The 26791-nt window shown below is 46.7% G+C and overlaps 1 protein-coding gene across 2 annotated transcripts in view; it reads left to right on the top strand.

Moving 5' to 3' along the window:
• Positions 1 to 26791, top strand: part of CHCHD6 (coiled-coil-helix-coiled-coil-helix domain containing 6) — a 507702-nt gene that overhangs the window by 283018 nt on the left and 197893 nt on the right. For both annotated transcript variants that reach the window (XM_063941215.1, XM_063941214.1), the window contains one exon: positions 16353 to 16423. In XM_063941215.1, the coding sequence (XP_063797285.1) occupies positions 16353 to 16423 (71 nt within the window). The remainder of the gene's footprint in view (positions 1 to 16352; positions 16424 to 26791) is intronic.

Here is a 26791-nt window from a genome sequence, read left to right as displayed (position 1 = left end):
CTGTGGACATAAGAGAAATCACGTTATCAACGGTAAGTTCTTACCATAACGTCTATTTTTGACACGAATGCAGCAGTAAGTGACACTTGTTACAAAGTATCTCTGCTGGGCTGGGCTTATTTACTAACACAGAAAAAAAACAATTCATCGCCATCACTTTATGTAGTTATTTCTTGGTGGCCCTTTTCTCTTTTTAATTTTTTTGTACTTGACCTTGGATGGCTTTCTGTGTCCTCTTTGTCTCAATACAGCTACCTCTTGCTGTAAGTTATACACCTTTCACACCGCACAAATATCCCGGTATCGACACTGTATATTGCCAGGTCAACGCGGCTCGCTGTGCGGTGTGAAAAGGGTCACTGACGAATTCCCTGGTTGCCTGACCCAATAATTCAACACGGGAATAAGGAAGGGTTATTACCGGGTCAGGTGCAGTGTAAATGGGTTGCCGGGTCGGTGCGACCCGGGACCCGTTCGCAGCATAGGCTGCGTGGAGATGATCTCATCTCCCAGTTCCGCCTCCGCACCCGCCACTGATGCCGTCCCCGCCCCCAATGGCAACCCAACCTGGCATATTGCAGGGTTGGGAAGCCAATCTGAAAGGGGGGTCGCACCCGGGAAGGACCAGTTTCCAATATCCGGGTGCGACCCGGCATTGCGATGTGAAAGCGGGATTATAGAGCAGGGGATATTGGTGTATAACTCTGAATTTTTATATATATATATATATATATATATATATATATATATATATATATATATATATATACTTTAATTCACGGTTCTCAACTAATTACACTTTAAACTGTATTTTCTTTAAATCCCCCAGCGTATTAATTAATGGACACCTGCGAAATTGGCTGATGAGAATTAGTTTGTATGGTATATGGGAATATGGGGTGCAAGAGAAAATGTGACTACAAAATTTTATTAGAAAAAAAAAATCTCTAGTCCGCAGCACTCAAGTGATTAATGTGCTTGGGGGGAGGTCCTGACTCTACGCCTATGAGCTAGCAGACCTCAACCCATAAAAAAAGCATTGTTTGTGTTTAAAATCTGCATTATAATAATAATAATTATATTTATATAGCGCCCTTTCTCCAACAGGACTCAAGGCGCTTTACAGACAAAAAAAAAAACAATGCACATAATACAGAAGATTTAAGTAAAGCAGCAATAGACAAACCACAGAGACATAAAAAGAAAACCTAGAGTGCACAGTAAGCATAATGCAGTGTTGGTGTAGGCATTTTGGGTAATAACTTTCACGGGTTGTGTATTCCACTCTCATAAAGTACAAGGTGAGGTAGCCATCTTGGGCGCGCTGTGTAGGATTACCCTGGGTGGAATAGTCTACCCCTAGAAGAGAGAACACAAAATGTGGTGATTTCAGTGTCCTAACGTTAGGAGTAGGGTTCCAACAAACCGTCAGGTCCATGTATTTTTCATCCCATCCACAAGTGTACCAGATGAGGCAGCCATGTTGGGCGCTCTTCGCAGGTTACACTGTGGGAGGGGAGCCATACAAAGGCCCAATGCATAAATGGGAAAACTGACACTTGTTTAGTAGTATGATATACCCTATATGGAAAGATCCACATGAAGAACATCCTGCCCGCAGAGGAACCATCTAGGGTGCACGGCGTAGGTTGCCGTTGGCAGGGTGTGTAATCAGTGGGGGTACACATTACGGGAACAGTACACAGTGGGGCGTTAGTGTGCTGTTAGGAAGAAAACAAAAATCACTGGTGTCAAAAGAATGCAGAGCAATTCTCATATCTCAGTGTAGGGAATGGCCAGAAGGGAAGAGTTGGCTGCCTTAACTAATTATTACAATATTTTGGAACAAACATTCCCCAAATTTATACATATAGTCTGTCCCTCCATTGGCTTTTACTATGAGGGAGATGGGACAGACCTAGTGCAGCAGAAGAGAGAAAGGGTAAGTATGGAAGTGGGGTATGGTCGCCAGACAGAATGGAGATGAGCAGGTGTGCATGGGGAGGGGCATTAGGGGGCATCAAGAGCAGCTAGTGGCGGTGCTGCACAGCGGGCGTGGTGTGTATACATAGTGTGTGTGTGTACAGTATACACAGTATATATATATATATATATATATATTTACACACACACTATGTAGACAAAAGTGATTGAAAACACCCGCACAAGTGACATATTGTTGCTGTAGCAGAAACGAGCTTGTGAAGGTATAAAACGGGTAGAGGGGCACTGATTAGATCATTTGCTAACGAAATGGCTTGTCGGGAGGAGATAACAGAGTTTGCAGATGTTCCTAAATCCACTGTGCCTGTAGTCATTAATGCGTCGGGCATTGCAGGAATGGACCTCGCTCTGGAAGACCCCCGAAACTGCAACCTGAGGACCGGAGAGTGCTAAGCAGGGACCTGCGACAGAACAGGGGTTGCCCCATGCAGACCATAGCCCATGAGTTCCAACTGGCCATTAATGTGCTGGTTTTTGACGAGAACACTTCGTAGGGAGGACCATGCCCTTGGATATTATGGGCAAAGAGCTGCTCATAAATCTCTAAAAACAACGAAGAATGCAGCCAAGAGTTTATGATTGTGTAAAGAGCGCAAACACTGGACAGTCGGACAGTGGCAGCGAGTGTTATGGAGTAACTAATCATTCCAAAACTTTACATTGATTCTTTAACCACTCTTTGGTCGAATGAGTTGTGTGCTTTGGGTCGTTGTCTTGCTGCATGATCCACATTCTCTTGAGGTGGGTGTAGTTGGAATCCTGTTGCTCGGTATCCAGGCAGTGAGAATGCCGACACCTGTTAGAATACAGAAATATATAAAATCACAACTCCAAGGTTAAGGTGTAGACAGAACCAGCATACTGCTCAGTAGTCAGACCGTTTTTTTTTTACTCCCATGTGACAAGCAGGTACAAACAGGCTCAGCAAAATACTCATCGTTAAACAGCAGGTGTAGACCACTGGCAAACTCCCAAACATCTGTTTTCAGTGTTTCACCTTCATCAGGGGAATAATCAGTTAAGGTGCCATAGTGCCCGATGTAGGTGCCATACCCTGATGAATGTGAAACACCGAAAACGGATGTGTGTATGTGTGTGTGTGTGTATATATATATATATATATATATATATATATATATATATATATATATATAATATAATAATCCCTTTTTCTGAACTCATTTACACGCTTTAAAATGTAATTCCAAGTCGGTTCAGACACATCCGCTGCTTCTCCTGGTAAAGATCCCTTTGCCACATAGGTTATGAAAATGAATCACAAACACTCACACCAAGAAGGTGCTGATGGGGGGGGGAGGTAATTTTAGAAAATTCCTCATACATAATAATAACTTGAATAATTGCTTTTCCGAATTATCCGTAATGTTGGTGCCTGCTCTTGGGATATTTTCCTCCTCTTGGAACCAGTCTGATTTCTGAGATTACACCCATGCACCAAAAAAAGGCCAACGTGTCACTAACTGTGCAGTAAATTCAGTATTCATAAAACAAAGGATTAAACATCCTTACAATAGAAAAGTTTGTCAATTTACATATCTCCCATTTACATGTATTTACTATTGTTATATCGTGTGTTTTGATGGCAGTGTTTCAGGGCTCTTAAGCACGACTCCATAGTTACCGTAATACGTTGGCGGAATCCATGCTTGAGTTTGTTTCCTGCAGGGCCGAAGTGTGAGTGTGGATCTCGGTGTTAATCTATTCATGTTTCTTTTCACTAATAATGGAATAAACAAGTGTTACAAATTGGGGAAGCAGGCGTTTGCATGTGACGTTGCTACACAAGTAATTACTGAGGTTTCTATGGTCTAAGGTTTCTGCATGTCTGTTCTATAATGCCTCCGCGGCTGTAATGTACATATTCTGGGTGTGAAGTGGTTACAGGCAGGGGATGAGGGTGTACTCTACCAATAAGTGGCACGTTTCTGTAAATGCGGGACCTGGTGATCCTCAGCAGAAGATAAAATAAACCAGAGCTGAGAAACACAAGAAAATAAAAAGGTTTTCTCTCCCCGCCTCAGGCTACATCTTGATGTTCTACATTATCCTGTCCTCCAGAGCTGCTCGCGAGGGCGCCTGATGCTCAGTTGGCGTGTTAGAGCCCCTGTTTACCTGGACCTGTCACAGTGAATTGATTGCACAAGAGTGCGCCTTACGTTCTCCTCCCGGTGACTTCCGTCTTTAATTACGGAATGCAAACCGAGGGCTTCCGCACCCTTTATTGTTTGGTTGCTTTTGGGTCCCTGTGCTCCATATTCCTTGTGCATTCAGCATTGGGGACCCTTATGTCCTCATACTCCAATGCCGCAATCGTGCCAAACAGCCCCTCTTGGTGCGCAAGGTCCCGTCGGACTCGGCTAGCATCTGGCGTCTTTTTACATTTTTTTTTTGCAGTCATATGCGTCCTAGTCACCACTACGTGGCTAGGATGCAATAGGAGACTGTGCTGATTAATTTGATATGTGACACTTGTATATCTGTGTGTGACTGAGTTCCTGTATCTGTATACAAAGTGCTACAATGTAGCAGCATCAGCTTTTTCTCCCAATACATGTTCCATTGTGCTCCGTATACAGACGGTCACGCACAGTGTACAAGGGCGGCGGCGTATCGAATTAATCAGCACAGTCTCATGGTGCCTCCTAATCGCATCACGTTGCAACTAAGGCACATTTTCAGGGGGAAAAGACGCCTGTCGCCAGCAGAGTTGTATGGACCTTTCTACTGACTTCCACCAGGCATCTCCTGCAGCTTGGTGTATTGAGGCTAGATGTATGAGGAGACATCTGTATCATGATTAAATGATGGGTCCTCTGGACCACATCACAATCTTCCTTTCCTTCATCTTTCGTCATTTTGTGTTTGCTCTTCGCATCTCTCCGTAAACAGGCCCTGCCCGCTTTTTATCATAGGATTCATTTTGGAGTTGTTCTACAATGGAAAGTATATCTGTCATGGGAGGAAGGCATTTATGTCCTTCACGTCGTTGCCACACTTTTGATGGTGCACTTTTTCCCATACTCCAATGATCTGTGTTTTGTATTGAATATAATTTAATTGCCCATTTAAATCTAGTGCCCGAGACTACAGAAGTCACATGACAATCAGGGTTATTCAACATAACCCTTCCTTACACGTAACTTTTTTCACCGGTATATTATCACCAATCAGTTCAGTTTGATGAACCAGTTACTAAAATAGGGAGGTAATTGGCCATGTTCCGCTCTGTAGCAGATAGCTATGGGACGCTGTAGAGGGTGTAGTATGGTATGCCGGCGGCCGGGCTCCCGGCGACCAGCATACCGGCGCCGGAAGCCCGACCGCCAGCATACCGCCAGCGTGGCGAGCGCAAATGAGCCCCTTGCGGGCACGGTGGCATGTTACGCGTGCCACACTATTTATTCTCCCTCCAGGGGGGGTCTTGGACCCCTACGAGGGAGAAAAACTGTCGGTATGCCGGCTGTCGGGATTCTGGCATCGGTATACTGTGCGCCGGGATCCCAACAGTCGGCAACCTGAAGACCACCCGCTGTAGACACTGTTTACAGCCCTGCACTGAAATTTAGTGTTGAAATGCTTGGATGAGGTTTTTCCTTTGTTTTCTGTCATAATCTTTATCCCTGTAATATTGTCATAGTGACAGGTTGTCAGGAAACTGATTTTCCTACTCTAGGCCAAACACATTTTTCTACTATAGTTTCCAGCTTGCTCAGAGTCGTCTTGCCCTGCTTCCCGTTTTCGATCTACAGGGCGTGGAGATGTGCTCCGTCCGTCACATCCAAATATATTGAGATAAAATAACATGAATGATGGCCAGTAATTGCATTTCAGAATGGAGTGAGCATTTAAAGTAATAGGGGGGTATTCAATTAGCTGCAATAACGGACTTTTCACGCTAAAAAACAGACTTTTCCTGTGAATCACGATTACAGCCTATTCAATTATCTGGGAAAATTTATCAGGGATCATTTTTTCGCAAATTTCACTTCACCTACTCTGAGCAGGTGAAAAGTTGGGAAAAATCCCTATTTTAATGTACATTTTTTTGGATATGGTATAGAGCCCCTGAGACACCCCCCTTAATGACTAATTAGGCACATTGAAGTTTTTAATTATTTTGAATTGGCCAGTAATGACATGTCATTGATGGAAATTGAGATTCAAGGTATGGGACCAGTATATTGGGGTGTTTTTAGGTTTACAGGTGGGAGTAGTCGGTCTGTTTAGACATTTTTTTTAAAGGACCCAAATATATACTTAAACCCATTTTCATGTACCCCAAATTTAATGAGAGCATTTATTTTGCACAATATTTTTTTGCTTTTTAAAAATAAAAAAAATAACATCCATTTCACACAATTTAAGTCCCCAAAAACTCTTTAATGCGATCTCTAATACACTTCTCTTCTGTTATCCTATGTTTAGCATTTTTTGGGGTACAGGCTGAATTCCCCATTTTCACCGACACTTTTAACTGCAAGAATTTTCAGGTGAAACTCGTTTACAATTGAATAGGTCGAAAAACGGGAGCGTGCATACCCCCAATAAGCCGTTTGCGCAGCAATTATTGACCGACTGCCGCGCAAAAAATGCACACACAAAAATTGCTGCGAATTCGTGGCTAATTGAATACCTCCCATAATATCTGAGCTAAAGCAAAGCAGGAGAAAATAACAATAAACAAAACAACGTAAACTGTATTTAACAATAAGTTATGCAAAAGGCCGCTTCATTTTGGCAGCAAATGTCACAGTCTGCCGCAAAACTGCACAATAATTTAAAACGACCTTCTGATTTACGGAAGTAAATTAATTATATTGTCGTGGCCCCCTTCCTCCCTTCTTCTTGTCTCTCTTTCTGATCTCAGAATTGCAGTTCCTTGGAGAAATCAGACAGTATGAAAGATGGAAATTGCTAGGGTAGCAACAGAAAAAAAAAATAATACAATTTGATTTATGAAGCTCCCAGAGATGAGAAGACTCACACCTACTTATTCAGATCATTTAATTTTTAATGGCAAATTTAATTAACAGTTCACAGGGTCTGTGAGAAATAGTCACATTCAGGAGCAGATTGGGCTGATTTTTAAAACAACCATTTATCTATTTTTTTTCTCATTTTGTTGTTGTTGGTGACTCTACCTGCAGTTCTGTTCTATGTATTCATCTGAAATGTCATCATATTAGACATGAGGACCTCATGTAACCCCACTTGGAGAGACAACTGTTTACTCATCAAAGAAGACATTTACTAAAATATATGAGCCAGCTCTCTGAATATTAGTCAGTACCTTCTCCAAGTCTTCCAAGTGTTCTATGCAGAGATTCATCCGGTTCCCTGGTGTCATACTAATCCCTAATCTAACCTGCCAAGCCTCCTCTGATGTCCACTCTTAGGGCCGGAGTCAGGATTACCCATAAAGTGTCCGTTTTTCATGCTCAGAGGTTAATATGAATATTCGTTGGTACTCTGTCGGCCACTGCTGTGTGACCACTCTGCCCCCATCTCTCCGTATGTGAATGTAGCCAACATCATAGAAACATAGAATTTGACGGCAGATAAGAACCACTTGGCCCATCTAGTCTGCCCCCCTTTTTTTTTTAACCATATTTTCTATCTCAAATCTTATTTGATCTTTGTTTCTTTGTAAGGATAACCTTATGTCTATCCCATGTATGTTTAAATTGCTCTACTGTCTTAGCCTCTACCACCTCTTATGGGAGGCTATTCCACTTGTCCACTACCCTTTCTGTGAAATTTCCCCTGAACCTCCCCCCCTTCAGTCTCAGTGCATGTCCTCGTGTTCTAATACTTCTCTTCATATGAAGAATGTTTCCCTCCTGGACTTTGGTAAAACCCTTGATATATGTGAAAGTTTTTATCATGTCCCCCCTTTCCCTTCTCTGCTCCAAACATCACCGTCACCGCACATCTCTACCAGGCCTGTGGCACAAAGACCCGTTGTGAAATTGGACAGATCTGTGCATACGCACTATTCTGGTTAGCCCACAATAATTCTGTCTACGCGCCAGGGCACATGTCCTACGTGCTGACACCATGTAACACCCGCTCACCCACAAGTGAAGCTACAACTCAGATCTGCAAGATCGCCTGTAACTGCTCAAGTTGGCATATGCGGGCTCGGACTCTTTCGCCGTTGCTAAAAATCACAAGGTAGGAACACAGGCGGATTTGGGTACAACACTGAATCAGGCCCTTTCTGTTCAGATGTTCAGCTGATGTTCTTCCTGGTAAGTAGAGCGTTGTCTGAGGCCTATTCCAATATGCAGAACTGTATATAGGGTCTCATTCCGATCCATTCGCACGCTGTGGTTCTTTGCAGCGGTGCGAATGGGTTGGTTCTGCACATGTGCGCCGGCCGTAATGCGCACGCGTCGAAGACACGCTTCGAAGAAAGCAATCGCTGCCGCGATCGCAATAAGAGTGACAGGTGGCAGGCGTTCAACTGACCGTTTTCTGTGAGTGGAGCAGCGAACGCAGGCGTTTGGAGGGCGGATGTCTGACGTCAATTCTGGGACCTTCATCGCTGGATGCATCGCACAGGGTAAGTAACTGCAGGGCTTGTCTTGTTTCACACACAACTTTTTTAGCATAGCAGGGCTGCACAAGCAATCGCAGCCCTGCTATGCTAAAATACACTCCCCCATAGGCGGCGTCTAGTTGATCGCACGAGCAGCAAAAAGTTGCTACGTGCGGTCAACTCGGAATGACCCCCATAGTGCCTGGCTTAATATGCAGAGACTTATCTGATGCCCAGTCTGTAATATGTGGTGCAGCAGCTGATGCAGACACTACTGTTTTGCAGAGCGTTATCCTCAGTCTACCTTAACGTAAGCATAGCCGTAGCTGAAGCCTATTGTAATTTGCAGAGCCTCGTATGGTGGCCAATCCTAGTACGCAGAGCAGTACCTGTGTAGCAGTGTTTCTAGCAGAGCTGTTTCGCTGACGGGGAACCTCGGTATATCGGTTAATGTGGGGGTTACAGAGATGCAGCTGCTTTTTTAACTTCTCTGTTTTATTCGGTATATTACTTATTTCGGGATGCGTTTAGCTTTACGGCTGTCAAACGAGGCTCATAGCTTCTTTGGTATGGCTGTCAATATCTCAACAGCGGCATATCGGCTGCCAGCGGGGCGGGCGCTAAGAGTCCCCTTGCGGACTTGGTATATGTATATATGTGTGTATATTTTTTTACATCGTGAGTGCAATATTGTTTGATAAAAACTACCTTTTTAGCTAAAAGGTCAGCACGATCACTTTTTTCTTATGTATGTCTCTCACCCTGTTGCTATGGAGCATTAATAGAAAGGGTAGAGGGTGTACAAACGTGTATTTTACCAGGCTCTACGAGATATCAGAATTATGAATGATCTCTGAACATTAGGTTTATTTACCTGGATGGATTACCTAAAGGGTAATTATATACCTGTACATATTTTATAACCTATATTGCCACGCCACCAACCGAGTGGGACTACCCTGCAGAGGTCGGGATTCTGTCCGGTGGTTTTTCACCGGCTGTCAGGATTCCAGCGTCTGTCTCCTGAACGCGGGGATCCCGGCAGCCGATATTTTAACTGAATCCCATCTGAGCCTACCTGCAGTGATGGTCAACGCCCAGGTGCCAGCACATCTAGAATGGGTAATGTTCCCTCCAAAACTCACTTCCAGAATGCTGCTAGGGGACCACACCTGCCATCTCTAGCCTAAATCCAAGCTCCAAAGGTGGGCACCCAAGGTCCCCAGGCAGGGTTTCCTGGCCGTGGAGGGGAAGCTATTTGGATCTCCCTGGAACCACTTAGCTGGCTGTGTTATGCAGCCTTCCCTCTACCTTCTCATGCCACTTTCACGGATGAGGCTGCATGGGATGGCATTCCATTTCCCTGCGAGTGGGCTGGGGGACCTAGTAGCCCATAGGGAGCTCCGGATTCCCCCTAGACCACCAGGTAGGGAAGGCAAGTGCATCTTTTCGTTATTTACATTCATTTAAAATACCATTTCATTGTAAAATAGATCCTGTGAGCTTGGTGCACAGCAACATGTGTTACACACCACATTACTGCAGCTCAGGAACTGCTTTCTTGGCTCAGTGCTGCACGGCCATATAAACCACATGTAGCTTTTCTTTTAAACCTTTATATAATTGTTTTTATTATCACAGGGCTTCACTAACATAACCCTGCAGCCTCGGCTGCTGGCGATCTCCATTTGCACTCCCCCTGGTGCAGCACACTGGGGTTAAGTGTCCTCTTTGCCGCCTGAGTACCACAATCCGGGCTACGAGTGCTCCTTACTGTCCTCGCTCAGTGCCAGGGGGTATAGGGAGCTGGCTCGCCCTGTACCCCAGCTTGCAGCCACTTAGCCCTGCCGCCCCATGGTGTGGTTGCACCATGCGTTGGCTCCTGGTTCCCAGCGGTTGGCACACAAACCTCTCCCTTGGCACACTGGCAGCCAGTTTGCCCATTTGTGGTACTCAGCCCTACTACACTGGGACATCAGGCGCAAGGCTCCTGTTCCCCAGTGGTCAGCATAATTCTCTGCAGGACGGGACTACATTCTGGCTGCAGTGGGTCTTTGTTACTTAGTCCCCCGGTTCATTGCACCAAGGGATAAGACAGTGTGGCTGCTGGAGAGAGTCTATGGCCACAGCACATCAAACAGTTTTAACAAATACATTTTTATGCAAACTAGGGGTGACCATCGACCATTAATGATTCTAAACCATCGATGGTTTAGGGTTGATGTCGATTTATTTTAACATTGATGTTGGCATCATCGGGGGATAACTTTGATGGTGGGAAACCATCTGAATGGGAACCATCAATGTTTTTGCCCATCGATGGTCACCATTAAATTAGTATTGAACTAGATGTGGGCCAATCAGAGCCCGGGGGCATGGCTTCGTGGGTGTCAGGGGGTGGAGCTATGCGCCATGTCCCTGACACCCTAGAGAAAAAAAATATATATATATTTGATAGCTCTTTACCATCGATGGTGGGAAACCATCTGGTTCTCCCCCATCGATGGTAAAAGTAGTTACCATCGGTCATAGACCATCGATGATTTGGAATCATCAATGGTCGATGGCCATCCCTACCACCATCAGCGTCGCAGACATATCGATGGCATACCTAACTCAAACGGTGCCTGGCGTCAGACAGATATTCAACAAATGGCATCTAGCACCTATTGGTCCATTTAAATATGGGGCTGCAACACTTAGTGCTGCTGCCACCATAGGCCAGGGGGAAAGAGAGGGGGCCGGCATCGGAATGGGAACCCGGCCACCATAGAATTCTATGGCCTGTTGGGTAATATAAATTCACCCATAGGGGGTGATTCAGTTCTATGGGATGTGCCTTACCAGAATTGATTCTGCCCCTTAAGTTAGTTTTAAAGATGTCCACCCAAATGTAATTATTTATTGGGTTTATCCACATCCTCCAGCTGATCCTACAATTATTTGCAGACTTATTTATACTGCTCTCAGTGAATTGCAACTTTGTTGCCACGATTTAGAAACCTACAGTACCAGGTTCTTTTGTAGGGAATACTGGAGGGAGGGAGCGCTCGGACCGTTCTCTTTTCAAAGTGATATTAGCATATCCGCTGAATAAGCGGCCTGTTCAGTAAAACCTTTAATATCATCTCAGTGGAGGGATTTTATTTTCCAATAGAACCTTTTTAAGGTTTTGCACAGAAATGTCTGTTTGTGCAGACTGATACATTTTTACCAGCTGTCTGCACCTATTTTTAGGCTTTTTACACTGAGTTGCATTTGATACCATCTGAAAGGTTGTCTGTCGTGTCGCCAAGTGACGGCATGCGGTGCATAGTTTTACTGAGAAACATACAGACCTGTCTCGTTATTTTGGCGTCCAGTGTAACACGTCTCGCTGTATCTTCTACAGTAAGTCTGCAACATCACATGGATTAAGATTATAGGGGCAGATGTATCAACCTGGAGAAGGCACAATGAAGTGATAAACCAGTGATATGTACAAGGTGATAAACAAACTAGCCAATCAGCTCCAATATGTAAATTAACAGTTAGGATCTGATTGGCTGGTGTGTTTATCACCTTGCACATTTCACTGGTTTATCACTTCCTTATGCCTTCTCCACACTAATACATCTGCCCCATAGTGCGATGGCCTACATCCCTGGCCGTTTCTCCGCAGTGCCGGTAACGGCTGTCACCCTGCCGCCACTAGGCACACACAGCAAGCAAACGTAGTGCCACTCTTCCTTCACCTGCTCTTGCTATTTCTAGGCATGAAGAATCGGCTTGGGGCTGAGCAGGGCAGCAAGTTCCCCAGAGGGAGCTAAGCAGCAGGTTGAACATACGCCAATGCTCCCCAGTAAGATTATACGCCTGCAAACCCCGTAGACTGAGCGCAGGATCATTACTGCTTACTGAGTAATATCCGGGCGTGCTGTGTGTAATTAATCTCTGCCCCTCTCCTGGCTAAGGGTTAAAATGGAGGGAGTTGTTCAGTGATGCCAATTTTAAGGTGGAAGTCCACACAATATTTTTCCTTTTCCACATACTATATATAAATATATGAAGGCCTTATACTCAATGACATTAAATCACGTGTTTTCCGGCAGTGTTATCGCTAGTACGATGAAGCCTGGCGTTGGAACCCACTTTTGCAGTATTGCGTTCGCATAGTCGCCGCCTATGAGGGAGTGTATTTTTGCTTTGCAAGTGTGTGAACGCATGTGTAGTAGAGCTGTACAAACAGATATTACGCAGGACTTACTCAGCCGCTGCGATCACATCAGCCTGTCCGGTCCCAGAAATTGACGTCAGACACCCGCCCTGCAAACGCTTGGACACGCCTGCGTTTTTCCAACCACTCCCAGAAAACGGTCAGTTGCCACCCACAAACGCCTTCTTCCTGTCAATCTCCTTGCGATCGCCCGTGCGAACAGATCCTTTGCACAAACCCGTCGCTGTGCGGCAATCCGCTTTGTACCCGTGCGACTCACATGCGCATTACGGTGCATGCGCAGTTTAGACCTGACTGCCAGCTGTACGAAAACGCAGCCTAGCGATTAGGTCTGAATTAGGTCCATCGTGGCTTTCCAAACGCTTATTCCTCCACTTCTTCCTCCAGTCAGTGCGTATAACAAAATGATCCCTTTCCATGTATTGTCATACGTATACAATATAATAATGATCGACCGTTGCCGCATAATATAAATACTATCAATGTATAATTCATAGTCAGAGAGGGTCAGGTACAATTCATTATTTAAATGTAAGCGATGGTGGAAATGACCCTTGTAATCCTGCCGCAGGTGGAACGCAGCCTCGGGGCTTGGACAAGAATTACAACCTATTTAATAAAAATATATCTCCTCATTTTCTCTTCTGCGTAGTGTTGTTTCAGAGTCACTTTACACTGAAGGCCGACAATGGTAGTGACAGCATCTAGCTTGTTGTGTTCACAGAGAAATAGGTTCCAAACACACAAATATCTCATGTTCCAGCATAAACATTTCTTGTTTAGAAGCCGCTGTAGAGTAAACGCTATTCATCAATTGTATAAGTAGAAGGCCGCAGGATATTGTATACCAGCAAATACCACGCTTGCCAGTCATTTCCCGGATTTATGGAAAGAAAACATTTTACAATAAAAAAAATTCCTCTATCCGCGCTGCCTACCGAGCTTATATTTGGTGGGATGTCATCTTGCAGCATCAGATCTGCTCCTAATAAAGTGAGTAAAGGTGAGTACGATGTGTACTCACCGATGCGTTGGACGCTCCTCGGGCCGACATATTGGACGGCCGTACACATGGAGCGATCCGGAGCACGATCGCCCGCTATGCAGCTACATCCCTGTGTATGATATTGTGCAAGGCACGCTCCCATTGAGTCGAGGGGGGTGCCACACCCACCCGGCATAGCACTGCATAGGATCGGCAGCTGCTTCCCCTGATCTTTTAACATGCAGTAAGATCAGGGGAAGCGAGGGAGCGCGCCATGCACAATATCGTGCATACACACGGAACGATTGGTCGTCCGATCGATCGGGAATGCCCCGATTGTCCATGTGTATCCACCTTAAGTCTTTCAGAATCCCATAAAGGGCCAGTAGAAAGCTACGGTCAGATGGTCATTGTCCATGTCTGTTGTCTACCACACGTGTCATATTGTGGGTGTTCTGAGTGTTTTGTATCATTTTTTTTTTCTACTAAATGCGACATTTCGCCCACTCTACCTTCTTGTTGCTTTTGAACGATTCCGAATGCAAACGAATGACCACTGTTGCGAAAACCTTTTAGTGGGGCCCCAACGTGTAACTGCCATTGTTTTGGGCCCCCAAGTGTCACTGTGCCATTGTTCTGGACCCCAAAGTGTAACACTGTCATTGTTCTGGGCCCACAAGTGTCACTGTGCCATTGTTCTGGACCCCAAAATGTAACACTGTCATTGTTCTGGGCCCACAAGTGTCACTGGGCCGTAGTTCTGGGCCCCCAAGTTTCCCTGTGCCATAGTTCTGGGCCCCCAAGTTTCCCTGTGCCATAGTTCTGGGCCCCGAAGTTTCCCTGTGCCATAGTTCTGGGCTCCGAAGTTTCCCTGTGCCATAGTTCTGAGCAACCAAGTGTCCATGTGTCATTATTCTGAGCCCCCAAGTGTCAGTGTGTCATTGTGCTGAGCCCCCTAGTGTCAGGGTGTCATTGTGTTGGGCCGCCAAGTGTCAGTGTGTCATTGTGCTGAGCCCGCTAGTGTCAGTGTGCCATTGTGTTGGGCCGCCAAGTGTCAGTGTGTCATTGTGCTGAGCCCCCTAGTGTCAGGGTGTCATTGTGTTGGGCCGCCAAGTGTCAGTGTGTCATTGTGCTGGCCCCCTAGTGTCAATGTGCCATTTTTCTTGTACCCCAGGTGTAAGTGTGCCATTGTTCTGGGACCCCAGGTGTCAGTGTGCCATTGTTCTGGGACCCCAGGTGTCAGTGTGGCATTGTGCTTGGACCCCAGGTGTCAGTGTGCCATTGTGCTTGGACCCCAGGTGTCAGTGTGCCATTGTTCTGGGCCCCCTGGTGTCAGTGTGCCATTGTTCTGGGCCCCCTAGTGTCAGTGTGCCATTGTTCTGGGACCCCAGGTGTCAGTGTGCCATTGTTCTGGGACCCCAGGTGTCAGTGTGCCATTGTGCTTGGACCCCAGGTGTCAGTGTGCCATTGTGCTTGGACCCCAGGTGTCAGTGTGCCATTGTTCTGGGCCCCCTGGTGTCAATGTGCCATTGTTCTGGGCCCCCTAGTGTCAGTGTGCCATTGTTCTGGGACCCCAGGTGTCAGTGTGCCATTGTTCTGGGACCCCAGGTGTCAGTGTGCCGTTGTTCTGGGACCCCAGGTGTCAGTGTGTCATTGTTCTGGGACCCCAGGTGTCAGTGTTCTGGGATTCCAGGTGTCAGTGTGCCATTGTTCTGGGACCCCAGGTGTCAGTGTTCTGTTGTTCTGGGACCCCAGGTGTCAGTGTGCCGTTGTTCTGGGACCCCAGGTGTCAGTGTGTCATTGTTCTGGGACCCCAGGTGTCAGTGTTCTGGGATTCCAGGTGTCAGTGTGCCATTGTTCTGGGACCCCAGGTGTCAGTGATCTGTTGTTCTGGAACCCCAGGTGTCAGTGTGCCGTTGTTCTGGGACCCCAGGTGTCAGTGTTCTGTTGTTCTGGGACCCCAGGTGTCAGTGTTCTGTTGTTTTGAAACCCCAGGTGTCAGTGTGCCGTTGTTCTGGGACCCCAGGTGTCAGTGTTCTGTTGTTCTGGGACCCCAGGTGTCAGTGTGCCATTGTTCTGGGACCCAGAGTCTGTAAGATCGTTCTCAGGCCTGAAATGCTACTGTGCCATTGTTATAGGATCCCACTGATAACTGAGCGAGTCCTATAGACCCACCCTCTCTGTCTGTCATTGTGGGCCTGTTTTGGAATCGTAAAGCGACAATTCAATTAGCTGCTCGTCCATGGTATGCCATTCCGAAATGACACATTGCGACCGTCAGCATCCACTAGTCTTCCCTCGCACCCCATACACGTGCACACGTGCGTCGGATTATTAGTGGTGTTGAGCTACCATGCCCAACCAAATATTGGCCCCCTACATATCATTTTGGCCCCCCATGTGTCACTGTGACATTGTTCTGGGACCCCAAAAGAGACAGTTCTGAGACAAGGTTTTATCATTTGGTTTGTTTTTTTCCGCTGAGTAGAAAAGTTACAATAGGACATAATATATACTGTATTTGTAAGTGAATGCAAAGACACAGCATTGGGATGCATTCATTTGTAGCTTCTGATCTTTTGCAGAACCTGGAGATTTACAAGCTGACCGCGGCACAGTTCCACACTGCCGCAACCAACGCCGAGCTCCGAGTGAAGTAAGTGTTGCTTTTCTCCTATAGATAACCACGTCATCTGTCTGCCATGTTTCTGTCATATGGCTATTGTATTAGTGTTTAGTGTTGCGGCAGCTTCTGTCATTTTTCAAACGCAGCATGTACAGTACACAGCGATTAGAGGCTGATTGGTTGTTACTTTATCCACTTTATCTCTCCGAGGTCTGATACATCTTACCCATAGTATCTTAATCTTTCCTAATTTTCTCTTGTACGTCTGCAGCACAGAGTATATCAGGAGATGAGTGATGTGTCAGTGAGGACAGGGCTGCATGTGATGTGACAATGACAGTGACATGATGTGAGGAGGTGAATGGAGGCAGCAGGAAGCCACAGACTGAGAGTTATATAGTGGGAGGAGCAGGGTCCCCAGCAGCACAGAGTATATCAGGAGATGAGTGATGTGTCAGTGAGGACCGGGCTGCATGTGACAGGGGCGGTGACATGATGTGAGGAGGGGAATGGAGGCAACAGAAAGCCACAGACTGAGAGTTGTATAGTAGAAGGAGCATGTCCCCCAGCAGCACAGAGTATATCAGGAGAAGAGTGATGTGTCAGTGAGGACAGGGCTGCATGTGACAGGGGCAGTGACATGATGTGAGGAGGGGAATGGAGGCAGCAGGAAGCCACAGACTGAGAGTTATATAGTGGGAGGAGCAGGGTCCCCCTGCAGCACAGAGTATATCAGGAGATGAGTGATGTATCAGTGAGGACGGGGCTGCATGTGACAGGGAGGTGACATGATATGAGTAGGGGAATGGAGGCAGCAAGAAGCCACAGACTGTGGGTTATATAGTGTTAGAAGTACAGCGTCATATGACGTGTTAAAAGAGAAACCCGCTCTAGCATATTTACCATGAAATAAAAAATGTCAGGATTCACTGTTTGAAGACGCATATTTGCTGTTTGTGCATAGTTTTATATATCTTTGTATTAATTGCCTATCTCCTTGATTAGGAAACATGCACTGTGCTTTAATCAGTGATAAAATCTGCTATTTGAAGGCAGACAGTTCCCATGTCTTTGATATAAAACGTGAGTGCTTTCAGGACTTGGCAGAACTGTGCTTACGGCCTTCTGTGTGTTTGTAATAATAAAGAATACCTGAAGTAAGACCCTTAATTACTCCCCTGTGGAACTTGCGTACAGCAGCCATCAAAGATAATAAGCGTAGAGGCCGCTGTGCAGAAGATGATCTAGTCCTACTGCTTCCTATTCTCCTTCCTATTGCTAAATCACTCGCTGTACTTCTTAAGTTCTCAGCCTTAAACAATAATCTATTTGTTTGACGTACGTCGCCTGTCGCCTACATAGACAAGAGGTGCCTGAAAGAGAAAACAATATGTTTAGTAAAGGCTGTAGGAGAACTTGTGGTCAAGTCAATAAATGAAAGTTATGTGAAGGTGGTCGAAGCAACTTTTATTACGTTAGCGGTGATTATATGTGTATAAGGGTCAATTTTATAGTGGTACTGTCACATCTTATGGACTTTTCCGTAAGGAATCTTTTCTGTTGGTTGCTAGTAAGCGTGTTCTTATAAAGAGAGACGGTACTGGAATTATTTAGGTCTAGTAATAAGTGAATCGTCCTATGCTCACTTCAGCATAGCACATTAATGGAACGTTCCGCGACCGCATTACCGCAAATAAAACCTGTTCAGTGTTTCACTTGCCGGCAGTGCAGGCTGTTCTTTTCTATATTGGGACCTTGACTTCGGTCGTTCTCTGCTTCAGCTGCTGAGTGCTGCCTTTAAGAAGCCTTGACCTTACACAAAAGACTGGTAATGAAAAGCAACACATACACAAGTAGATGTGGTTAGTAAAGATTCAGCCAGCCTAGTGCACAATTCTTCCGTTTTAGCGTTGCATTACAATGCTTCAGACAGAGCTATGGCTTAGGGAGCTTAACCCTTTCCCCACCAATGCATTCACGACCTGTTGATGCTCCAGGTACTGTTGAATTGCAGGAGAAGCTTCGGGAAAGCACGTTGCCAAGTAACTAAGTTACAGTGGAAGTCGTGGAGCATTTTAGAACCGGTAGAGACTGCCGTTACTGCTATAGGTAATCACACAGAGCCAGGAGAGGGTGCCATTACAGCTATAGGTGCTCACACAGAGCCAGGAGAGGCTGCCATTACAGCTATAGGTGCTCACACACAGCCAGTAGAGACTGCCATTACTGCTATAAGTGCTCACACAGAGCCGGGAGAGGCTGCCATTACTGCTATAGGTGCTCAATAGAGGCTGCCATTACTGCTATAGGTGTTTACACAGAGCCAGGAGAGGCTGCCATTACTGCTATAGGTGCTCACACAGCCAGTAGAGGCTGACATTACTGCTATAGGTGTTTACATAGAGCCGGGAGAGGCTGCCATTACTGCTATAGGTGTTTACATAGAGCCGGGAGAGGCTGCCATTACTGCTATAGGTGTTCACACACAGCCAGTTGAGACTGCCATTACTGCTATAGGTGCTCACACCGAGCCAGTAGAGGCTGTCATTACTGCTATAGGTGTTTACATAGAGCCGGGAGAGGCTGCCATTACTGCTATAGGTGTTCACACAGAGCCAGTAGAGACTGCCATTACTGCTATAGGTGCTCACACAGAGCCAGTAGAGGCTGACATTACCGCTATATTTGTTTATATAGAGCCGGGAGAGGCTGCCATTACTGCTATAGGTGCTCACACAGAGCCGGGAGAGTCTGCCATTACAGCTATAGGTGCTCACACAGCCAGAAGAGGCTGCCATTACAGCTGTAGGTGCTCACACAGATCCAGGAGAGGCTGCCATTACTGCTATAGGTGCTCACACAGAACCGGGAGAGGATGCCATTACTGCTATAGGTTCTCACACACAGCCAGTAGAGACTGCCATTACTGCTATAGGTGTTTACATAGAGCCGGGAGAGGCTGCCATTAATGCTATAGGTGCTCACATAGAGCAGGGAGAAGCTGCCATTACTGCTATAGGTGCTAACACAGAGCCGAGAGAGCCTTCCATTACAGCTATAGGTGCTCACACAGAGCCGGGAGAGGCTGCCATTACAGCTATAGGTGCTCACACAGATCCAGGAGAGGCTGCCATTACTGCTGTAGGTGCTCACACACAGCCAGTAGTTTCTGCCATTACTGCTATAGGTGTTTACATAGAGCCGGGAGAGGCTGCCATTACTGCTATAGGTGCTCACACAGCCAGGAAAGGCTGCCATTACTGCTATAGGTGCTCTCACAGAGCCGAGAGAGGCTGCCATTACAGCTATAGGTGCTCACACACAGCCAGTAGAGATTGCCATGACTGCTATAGGTGCTCACACAGAGCCAGTAGAGACTGCCATTACTGCTATATGTTCTCAAACAGAGCCAGTAGAGGCTGCCTTTACTGCTATAGGTTCTCAAACAGAGCCAGTAGAGGCTGCCCTTACTGCTATGGGTGTTCACACAGAGCCAGTAGAGGCTGCCATTACTGCTATAGGTGCTCACATAGAGCTAGTAGACACTGCCATTACTGCTATAGGTGCTCACACAGAGCCAGTAGAGGCTGCATTACTGCTATAGGTGTTCACACAGAGACGGGAGAGGCTGCCATTACTGCTATAGGTGCTCACACAGAGCCGGGAGAGGCTGCCATTACTCTATAGGTGCTCACACGGAGCCGGGAGAGGCTGCCATTACTGCTATAGGTGCTCACACAGAGCCAGGAGAGGCTGCCATTACTGCTATAGGTGCTCACACGGAGCCGGGAGAGGCTGCCATTACTGCTATAGGTGCTCACACAGAGCCAGGAGAGACTGCCATTACTGCTATAGGTTCTCACACAGAGCCGGGAGAGGCTGCCATTACTGCTATAGGTGCTCACACGGAGCCGGGAGAGGCTGCCATTACTGCTATAGGTGCTCACACAGAGCCGGGAGAGACTGCTGTTACTGCTATAGGTTCTCAGTGTATCAGGAATGGCATTATTTAACCTTTCTGTATCTATGCACGACAAAAGGTCCTTGAAAGTCAACTGGAAGAATGAGTTATGTAGAATAAAAGCATTTCTTACAGAGCAACATTCCTGGTTTGTAGCCCACATCCCCCCGCCGTCGGATCAGAGGAGGTTCTCGTTGCTAGGTAGCCTTCCTGACGTACTTTACTTCTTTCTTTCAATCTACTTCTGAGACTGAAAGATTGCGTGATGTGTCCGGAAGAGACTTTGGATGTTTAATGTTGAAAACACAGAATTGGATTGACCCAAAGAAACGGCACGTTTTGCTTTTGGTTCAGGATGTTTTAAAGTCGAAATCCGTCAAAAAGAGTTACGCGGATGTATCCTCATATAGCTCTGAATGCGCCATGTGGCGGGAGAGAGATGCCGGTTCTGGTGCCACTCTGCTATCACCGGCATCTTTACCTAAATGTGTCTTGGTCATCATGTGATGCGACTAGGACACACCAGGAGATTGCGCTGGGTTAATTTGTTATGCGACACTTGTACAGTGCATCCGGAAAGTATTCACAGCGCTTCACTTTTTCCACATTTTGTTATGTTACAGCCTTATTCCAAAATGGAATTAATTTTCTCCTTCAAATTCTACACACAATACCCCATAATGACAACAGGAAAAAAGTTTTTTTTAAGATTTTCGCAAATGTCTTAAAAATAGAAAACAAATAAATCACATGTACATAAGTTTTCACAGCCTTTGCTCAATACTTTGTTGATGCACCTTTGGCAGCAATTACAGCCTCAAGTCTTTTTGAATATGATGCCACAAGCTTGGCACACCTATCTTTGGGCAGTTTCGCCCATTCCTCTTTGCAGCACCACTCAAGCTCCATCAGGTTGGATGGGAAGCGTCGGTGCACAGCCATTTTCAGATCTCTCCAGAGATGTTCAATCGGATTCAAGTCTGGGCTCTGGCTAGGCCACTCAAGGACATTCACAAAGTTGTCCTGAAGCCACTCCTTTGATATCTTGGCTGTGTGCTTAGGGTCGTTGTCCTGCTGAAAGATGAACCATCGCCCCAGTCTGAGGTCACGAGCACTCTGGAGCAGGCTTTTATCCAGGATGTCTATGTATATTGCTGTATTCATCTTTCCTTCTATCCTGACTAGTCTCCTATCCTGACTAGTACCTGCCGCTTAAAAACATCCCCACAGCATGATGCTGCCACCACAATGCTTCACTGTAGGGATGGTATTGGCTGGTGATGAGGGGTGCCTGGTTTCCTCCAAACATGACGCCTGGCATTCACGCCAAAGAGTTCAATCTTTGTCTCATCAGACCAGAGAATTTTTTTCTCATGGTCTGAGAGTCCTTCAGGTGCATTTTGGCAAACACCAGGTGGGCTGCCATGTTCTTTTTACTAAGGAGGAGTGGCTTCTGTCTGGCCATTCTACCATACAGGCCTGATTGGTGAATTGCTGCAGAGATAGTTGTCCTTCTGGAAGGTTCTCCTCTCTCCACAGAGGAATGCTGTAGCTCTGACAGAGTGACCATTGGGTTCTTGGTCACCTCCCTAACTAGGGCTCTTGTCCCCCAATCGCTAAGTTTAAACGGCTGGCTAGCTCTAGGAAGAGTCCTGGTGGTTCAGAACTTCTTCCATTTACGGATGATGGAGGCCACTGTGCTCATTGGGAACTTCAAAGCAGCAGATATTTTTCTGTACCCTTCCCCAGATTTGTGCCTTGAGACAATCCTGTCTCGGAGGTCTACAGACAGTTACTTTGACTTCATGCTTGGTTTGTTCTCAGACATGTACTGTCAAGTGTGGGACCTTATATAGACAGGTGTGTGCCTTTCCAAATCATGTCCAATCAACGGAGTTTAACACAGGCGGGCTCCAATTAAGCTGTAGGAACATCTCAAGGATGCTCAGTGGAAACAGAATGCACCTGAGCTCAATTTTGAGCTTCATGGCAAAGGCTGTGAATACTTATGTACATGTGATTTCTTAGTTTTTTATTTTTAATAGATTTGCAAAAATCTCCCAAAAAACTTTTTCCACGTTGTCATTATGGGGTATTGTGTGTAGAATTTTGAAGGAAAAAATGAATTTATTCTATTTTGGAATAAGGCTGTAACACAGGGATGGGGAACCGTTTTTCTACCAAGGGCCATTTGGATATTTATAAAATCCTTCAGGGGCCATACAAAAATGATCAACTTAAAAATTAGCCTGCCCCCAATAGTTATGCCCCAGTACATATGCCCCCAGTCACTTGTTATGCCCCATTAGATATGCCCCCAGTCAGTTGTTATGCTCCATTAGATATGCCACATTAGATATGCCCTCTAGTAGCGCTGCTTATACACCGACATTAAAAGGAAAAAAAACACAATACTCACCAGCCCCGCTCCTGCTTCCAGACCGTTGCCCTCCGCTTGACCGGCCGCTCCTCCGAACTTTGGGAGAGACGTCATGACGTCTCTCCCATAGCACCGCACAGCCGTACACGCACACTGCAAGAGCCGGAAGCCGGAGCTCAGGAGTGCGCTCCTGCCTCCGGCTGCTGCTGAGGGGAAGAAGCTAGGCGCCCGCTAGTAACAAAATCTCAGCGGGCGCCCAGCATCTCCATGGTTAGGTGAGCCTGGCTGGGCCGGATCAAGTGGCTCTGCAGGCCTTATACGGCCCGCGGGCCTGAGGTCCCCCACCCCTACTGTAACATAACAAAATGTGGAAAAAGTTCAGCGTTGTGAATACTTTCTGGACGCACTGCATATCTGTGTGTGTATACGGAGCTGCATTGTAGCACTGCATATACAGGAGCGTACAGATATACAAGTGTCGCACATCAGATTAATCAGCGCAGTCCCCTGGTGAGTATTAGTCGCATTGCAGTTGCATTATCAGGCGAAATAGACGTTAGGCGTAAGCAGAGTTGTACAGTACCTGGCGCACCGAGAGGGGAGTTTGTGGCAATTGCAGCAATAGTGTATGAGGACACATCTGTATGTTTTGCAACAAAGAAAGTCCATTTGTGCAGTTACTATATAAGCAAGGTCCAGTCTACACTTTGAGTAGTGGTTAGTAAGGGAACAAAATGTAACATTCCAGCACTAAACCAAAGCTATTCTGAAGGGCTGGTTATATTTTCTCCATTTACAGCAAAAAGAGATAATAGATGGTGCAAAAGCATCACATGTATTATAAGGCCTTGCATTGTTCTAGAAGAAAACTTTTTTATATCTTGAGTGCTCACGAGCAGGGCCCTCATCCTCGTGCTTTTTCTTGCCTCACTGCCGACAGTGTACCTCTGCGTTGAGCTGTCCCCGGGGGCGTATCCAGAAGATAAATGAAAGGGGGGGCACCATGATAGGGGAACGGTAATAGTTATATTTACATGCACCTAAGGCACGTGTGCTCCCAGATAAGAGGAGTGGTATCACAGGGGGCGTGGTATCACAGAATACGCCATCAGGTAATGATTGGCTGTAGGAGCGCATCCTAGTTTATTGCCAATGTTTCACCCTGATGAAAAGGCTGATTGGGCCTTGAAATGTTGGTCACCTGTTCCATTAGTTATGGGAGCCTGGAAGGCACCCCAGCACAATATAATTATAGTGTTTAGTTGGTGGTGGCAGGTGCAGCATACCTTGTTTTGGGCGCTGCACTGAGACTCAGACTGCAGGACACGAACTGGCCATCTTTGATTAGCAGAAGCAGCCAGCTGGATCTCCAACAAGCAGCATAAGACATCTGCAGGACAGCCCTGTCACAATCACACAGCATAAGAGATCTGCAGGACAGCCCTGTCACAATCACACGGGCCGCCTTCTCGAGGCTGAGTTTGACTGCACCTAGCATGGTGGTAAAGGAAGTGGAGGAGGAAGCGCTGGGAAACTGTGCGGTGCAGTGAGGGCTAATGAAGCCTACTGCGCCGTCATAAGTAACAGTCTTACTCGATGCTGGCATTTGAACCCCGTGCCTGGGCTGGACTCTGGCTGGCTGGCAGTGGGGGAGGTAGGTTGCGGTGTGAGTATGGGGAGGCTGGTGCTGCAGCTCCAGCCTCCCCATTGGTTACCACACGGACTTGCTGTTAGAGCCGAGGCGGGTCCTAGTGCCTGCCGGCTCTTTTATCAAATCTGACTGACGGAAAAAGCAGTAGTGCTGCTGCTGTTCTCCTTTTGAAACAAAAAGAAGTCAGAAATTACAGCGGGGGCACGGGCCCGAGTGCCCCCCCCCCCCGCCCCCCCCCCCCCTAGTTCTGCCTATGGCTGGCCCTGCTTTTGTGGGTATTATGACTTCATGTGCAACAATGGTTATATAGCTTGTAGCCCATGTTCTGCCGTCTTCTTCCACTCCTTCATTTTGTTTGCACTGCTTATGTGCGTTATAAGGCGCTGTGGACTCTCTTTGGCGCCATCTAAATAAAAGTAATAAGAAATCTGATGCTTAATCTAAAATGTAATGATTATACAGGTAGATTTTTAATGGAATATTGGTTACCTGTGTTTTTCTCTAACGTCCTAGTGGATGCTGGGGACTCCGTAAGGACCATGGGGAATAGACGGGCTCCGCAGGAGACATGGGCACTTTAAGAAAGAATTTAGATTCTGGTGTGCTCTGGCTCCTCCCTCTATGTCCCTCCTCCAGACCTCAGTTTGAATCTGTGCCCGGACGAGCTGGGTGCTGTTCAGTGAGCTCTCCTGAGCTTGCTGTAAGAAAGTGTTTTGTTAGGTTTTTTTATTTTCTGGGAGCTCTGCTGGCAACAGACTCCCTGCATCGTGGGACAGAGGGGAGAGAAGCAGCCCTACTCTCTGAAGATAGGTCCTGCTTCTTAGGCTACTGAACACCATTAGCTCCAGAGGGATCGTACACAGGATCTCACCCTCGTCGTCCGATCCCAGAGCCGCGCCGCCGCCCCCCTCGCAGAGCCGGAAGACAGAAGCCGGGTGAAAGAAGCAAGAAGACTTCGAAATCGGCGGCAGAAGACTCCAGTCTTCACTGAGGTAGCGCACAGCACTGCAGCTGTGCGCCATTGCTCCCACACACACCCACATACTCCGGTCACTGTAGGGTGCAGGGCGCAGGGAGGGGGGGGGGGGGCGCCCTGGGCAGCAATTAGGACCTCTTTGGCAAAAGTTTGCATATATACAGTTGGGCACTGTATATATGTATGAGCCTTCGCCAAAAAATTGTATATTAAAGCGGGACAGAAGCCCGCCGCTGAGGGGGCGGGGCTTCTTCCTCAGCACTCACCAGCGCCATTTTTTCTCCACAGCTCCGCTGAGAGGAAGCTCCCCAGGCTCTCCCCTGCAAATACACGGTAGAAGAGGGTAAAAAGAGAGGGGGGGGCACATGATTTGGCGCAAAAAAGCAATATAACAGCGACTACTGGGTTAACACTAAGTTACTGTGTTATTCCTGGGATATATAGCGCTGGGGTGTGTGCTGGCATACTCTTTCTCTGTCTCTCCAAAGGGCCTTGTGAGGGAACTGTCTTCAAAAAGAGCATTCCCTGTGTGTGTGGTGTGTCGGTACGCTTGTGTCGACATGTTTGACGAGGAAGGCTATGTGGAAACAGAGCGGGAGCAAATGAATGTGGTGTCTCCGCCGACGGCGCCGACACCTGATTGGATGGATATGTGGAAGGTTTTAAATGATAATGTTAATTCCTTGCATAAAAGGTTGGATAAAGCTGAAACCTTAGGACAGTCAGGGTCTCAGCCCGTGCCTGATCCTACAGCGCAGAGGCCGTCAGGGTCTCAGAAGCGCCCACTATCCCAAATTGTTGACACAGATACCGACATGGATTCTGACTCCAGTGTCGATTACGATGATGCAAAGTTACAGCCTAAATTGGCTAAATCCATCCGTTATATGATTATAGCAATTAAGGATGTGTTGCACATCACAGAGGAAACCCCAGTCCCTGACAAGAGGGTTCATATGTATGGGGAAAAAAGGCAGGTGGTGACCTTTCCCCCTTCACATGAGCTAAATGAGTTATGTGAAAAGGCTTGGGAATCTCCAGATAAAAAACTGCAGATTTCCAAACGGATGCTTATGGCGTATCCTTTCCCGCCAACGGACAGGTTACGCTGGGAATCCTCCCCAAGGGTGGACAAAGCTTTAACACGCTTATCCAAGAGGGTAGCCCTGCCTTCACAGGATACGCCCACCCTAAAAGATGCTGCGGATAGAAAGCAAGAGGGTACCCTGAAGTCCATTTATACACATTCAGGTACCTTAGTGCAGTGCTGTAGCAGCATGGACGGATACCTTATCTGAGGAACTTGATACCTTAGACAAGGATACTATATTAATGACCCTGGGGCATATAAAAGACGCTGTCCTATATATGAGAGATGCTCAAAGAGACATTAGCCTACTGGGCTCTAGAATAAATGCTATGTCGATTTC

Source organism: Pseudophryne corroboree, chromosome 9 (assembly GCF_028390025.1).
Source record: "Pseudophryne corroboree isolate aPseCor3 chromosome 9, aPseCor3.hap2, whole genome shotgun sequence".
Taxonomy (NCBI): Eukaryota; Metazoa; Chordata; class Amphibia; order Anura; family Myobatrachidae; genus Pseudophryne; species Pseudophryne corroboree.
Note: the sequence above shows the minus strand (reverse complement) of the source record. Positions and strands in the feature narration are given on the sequence as shown.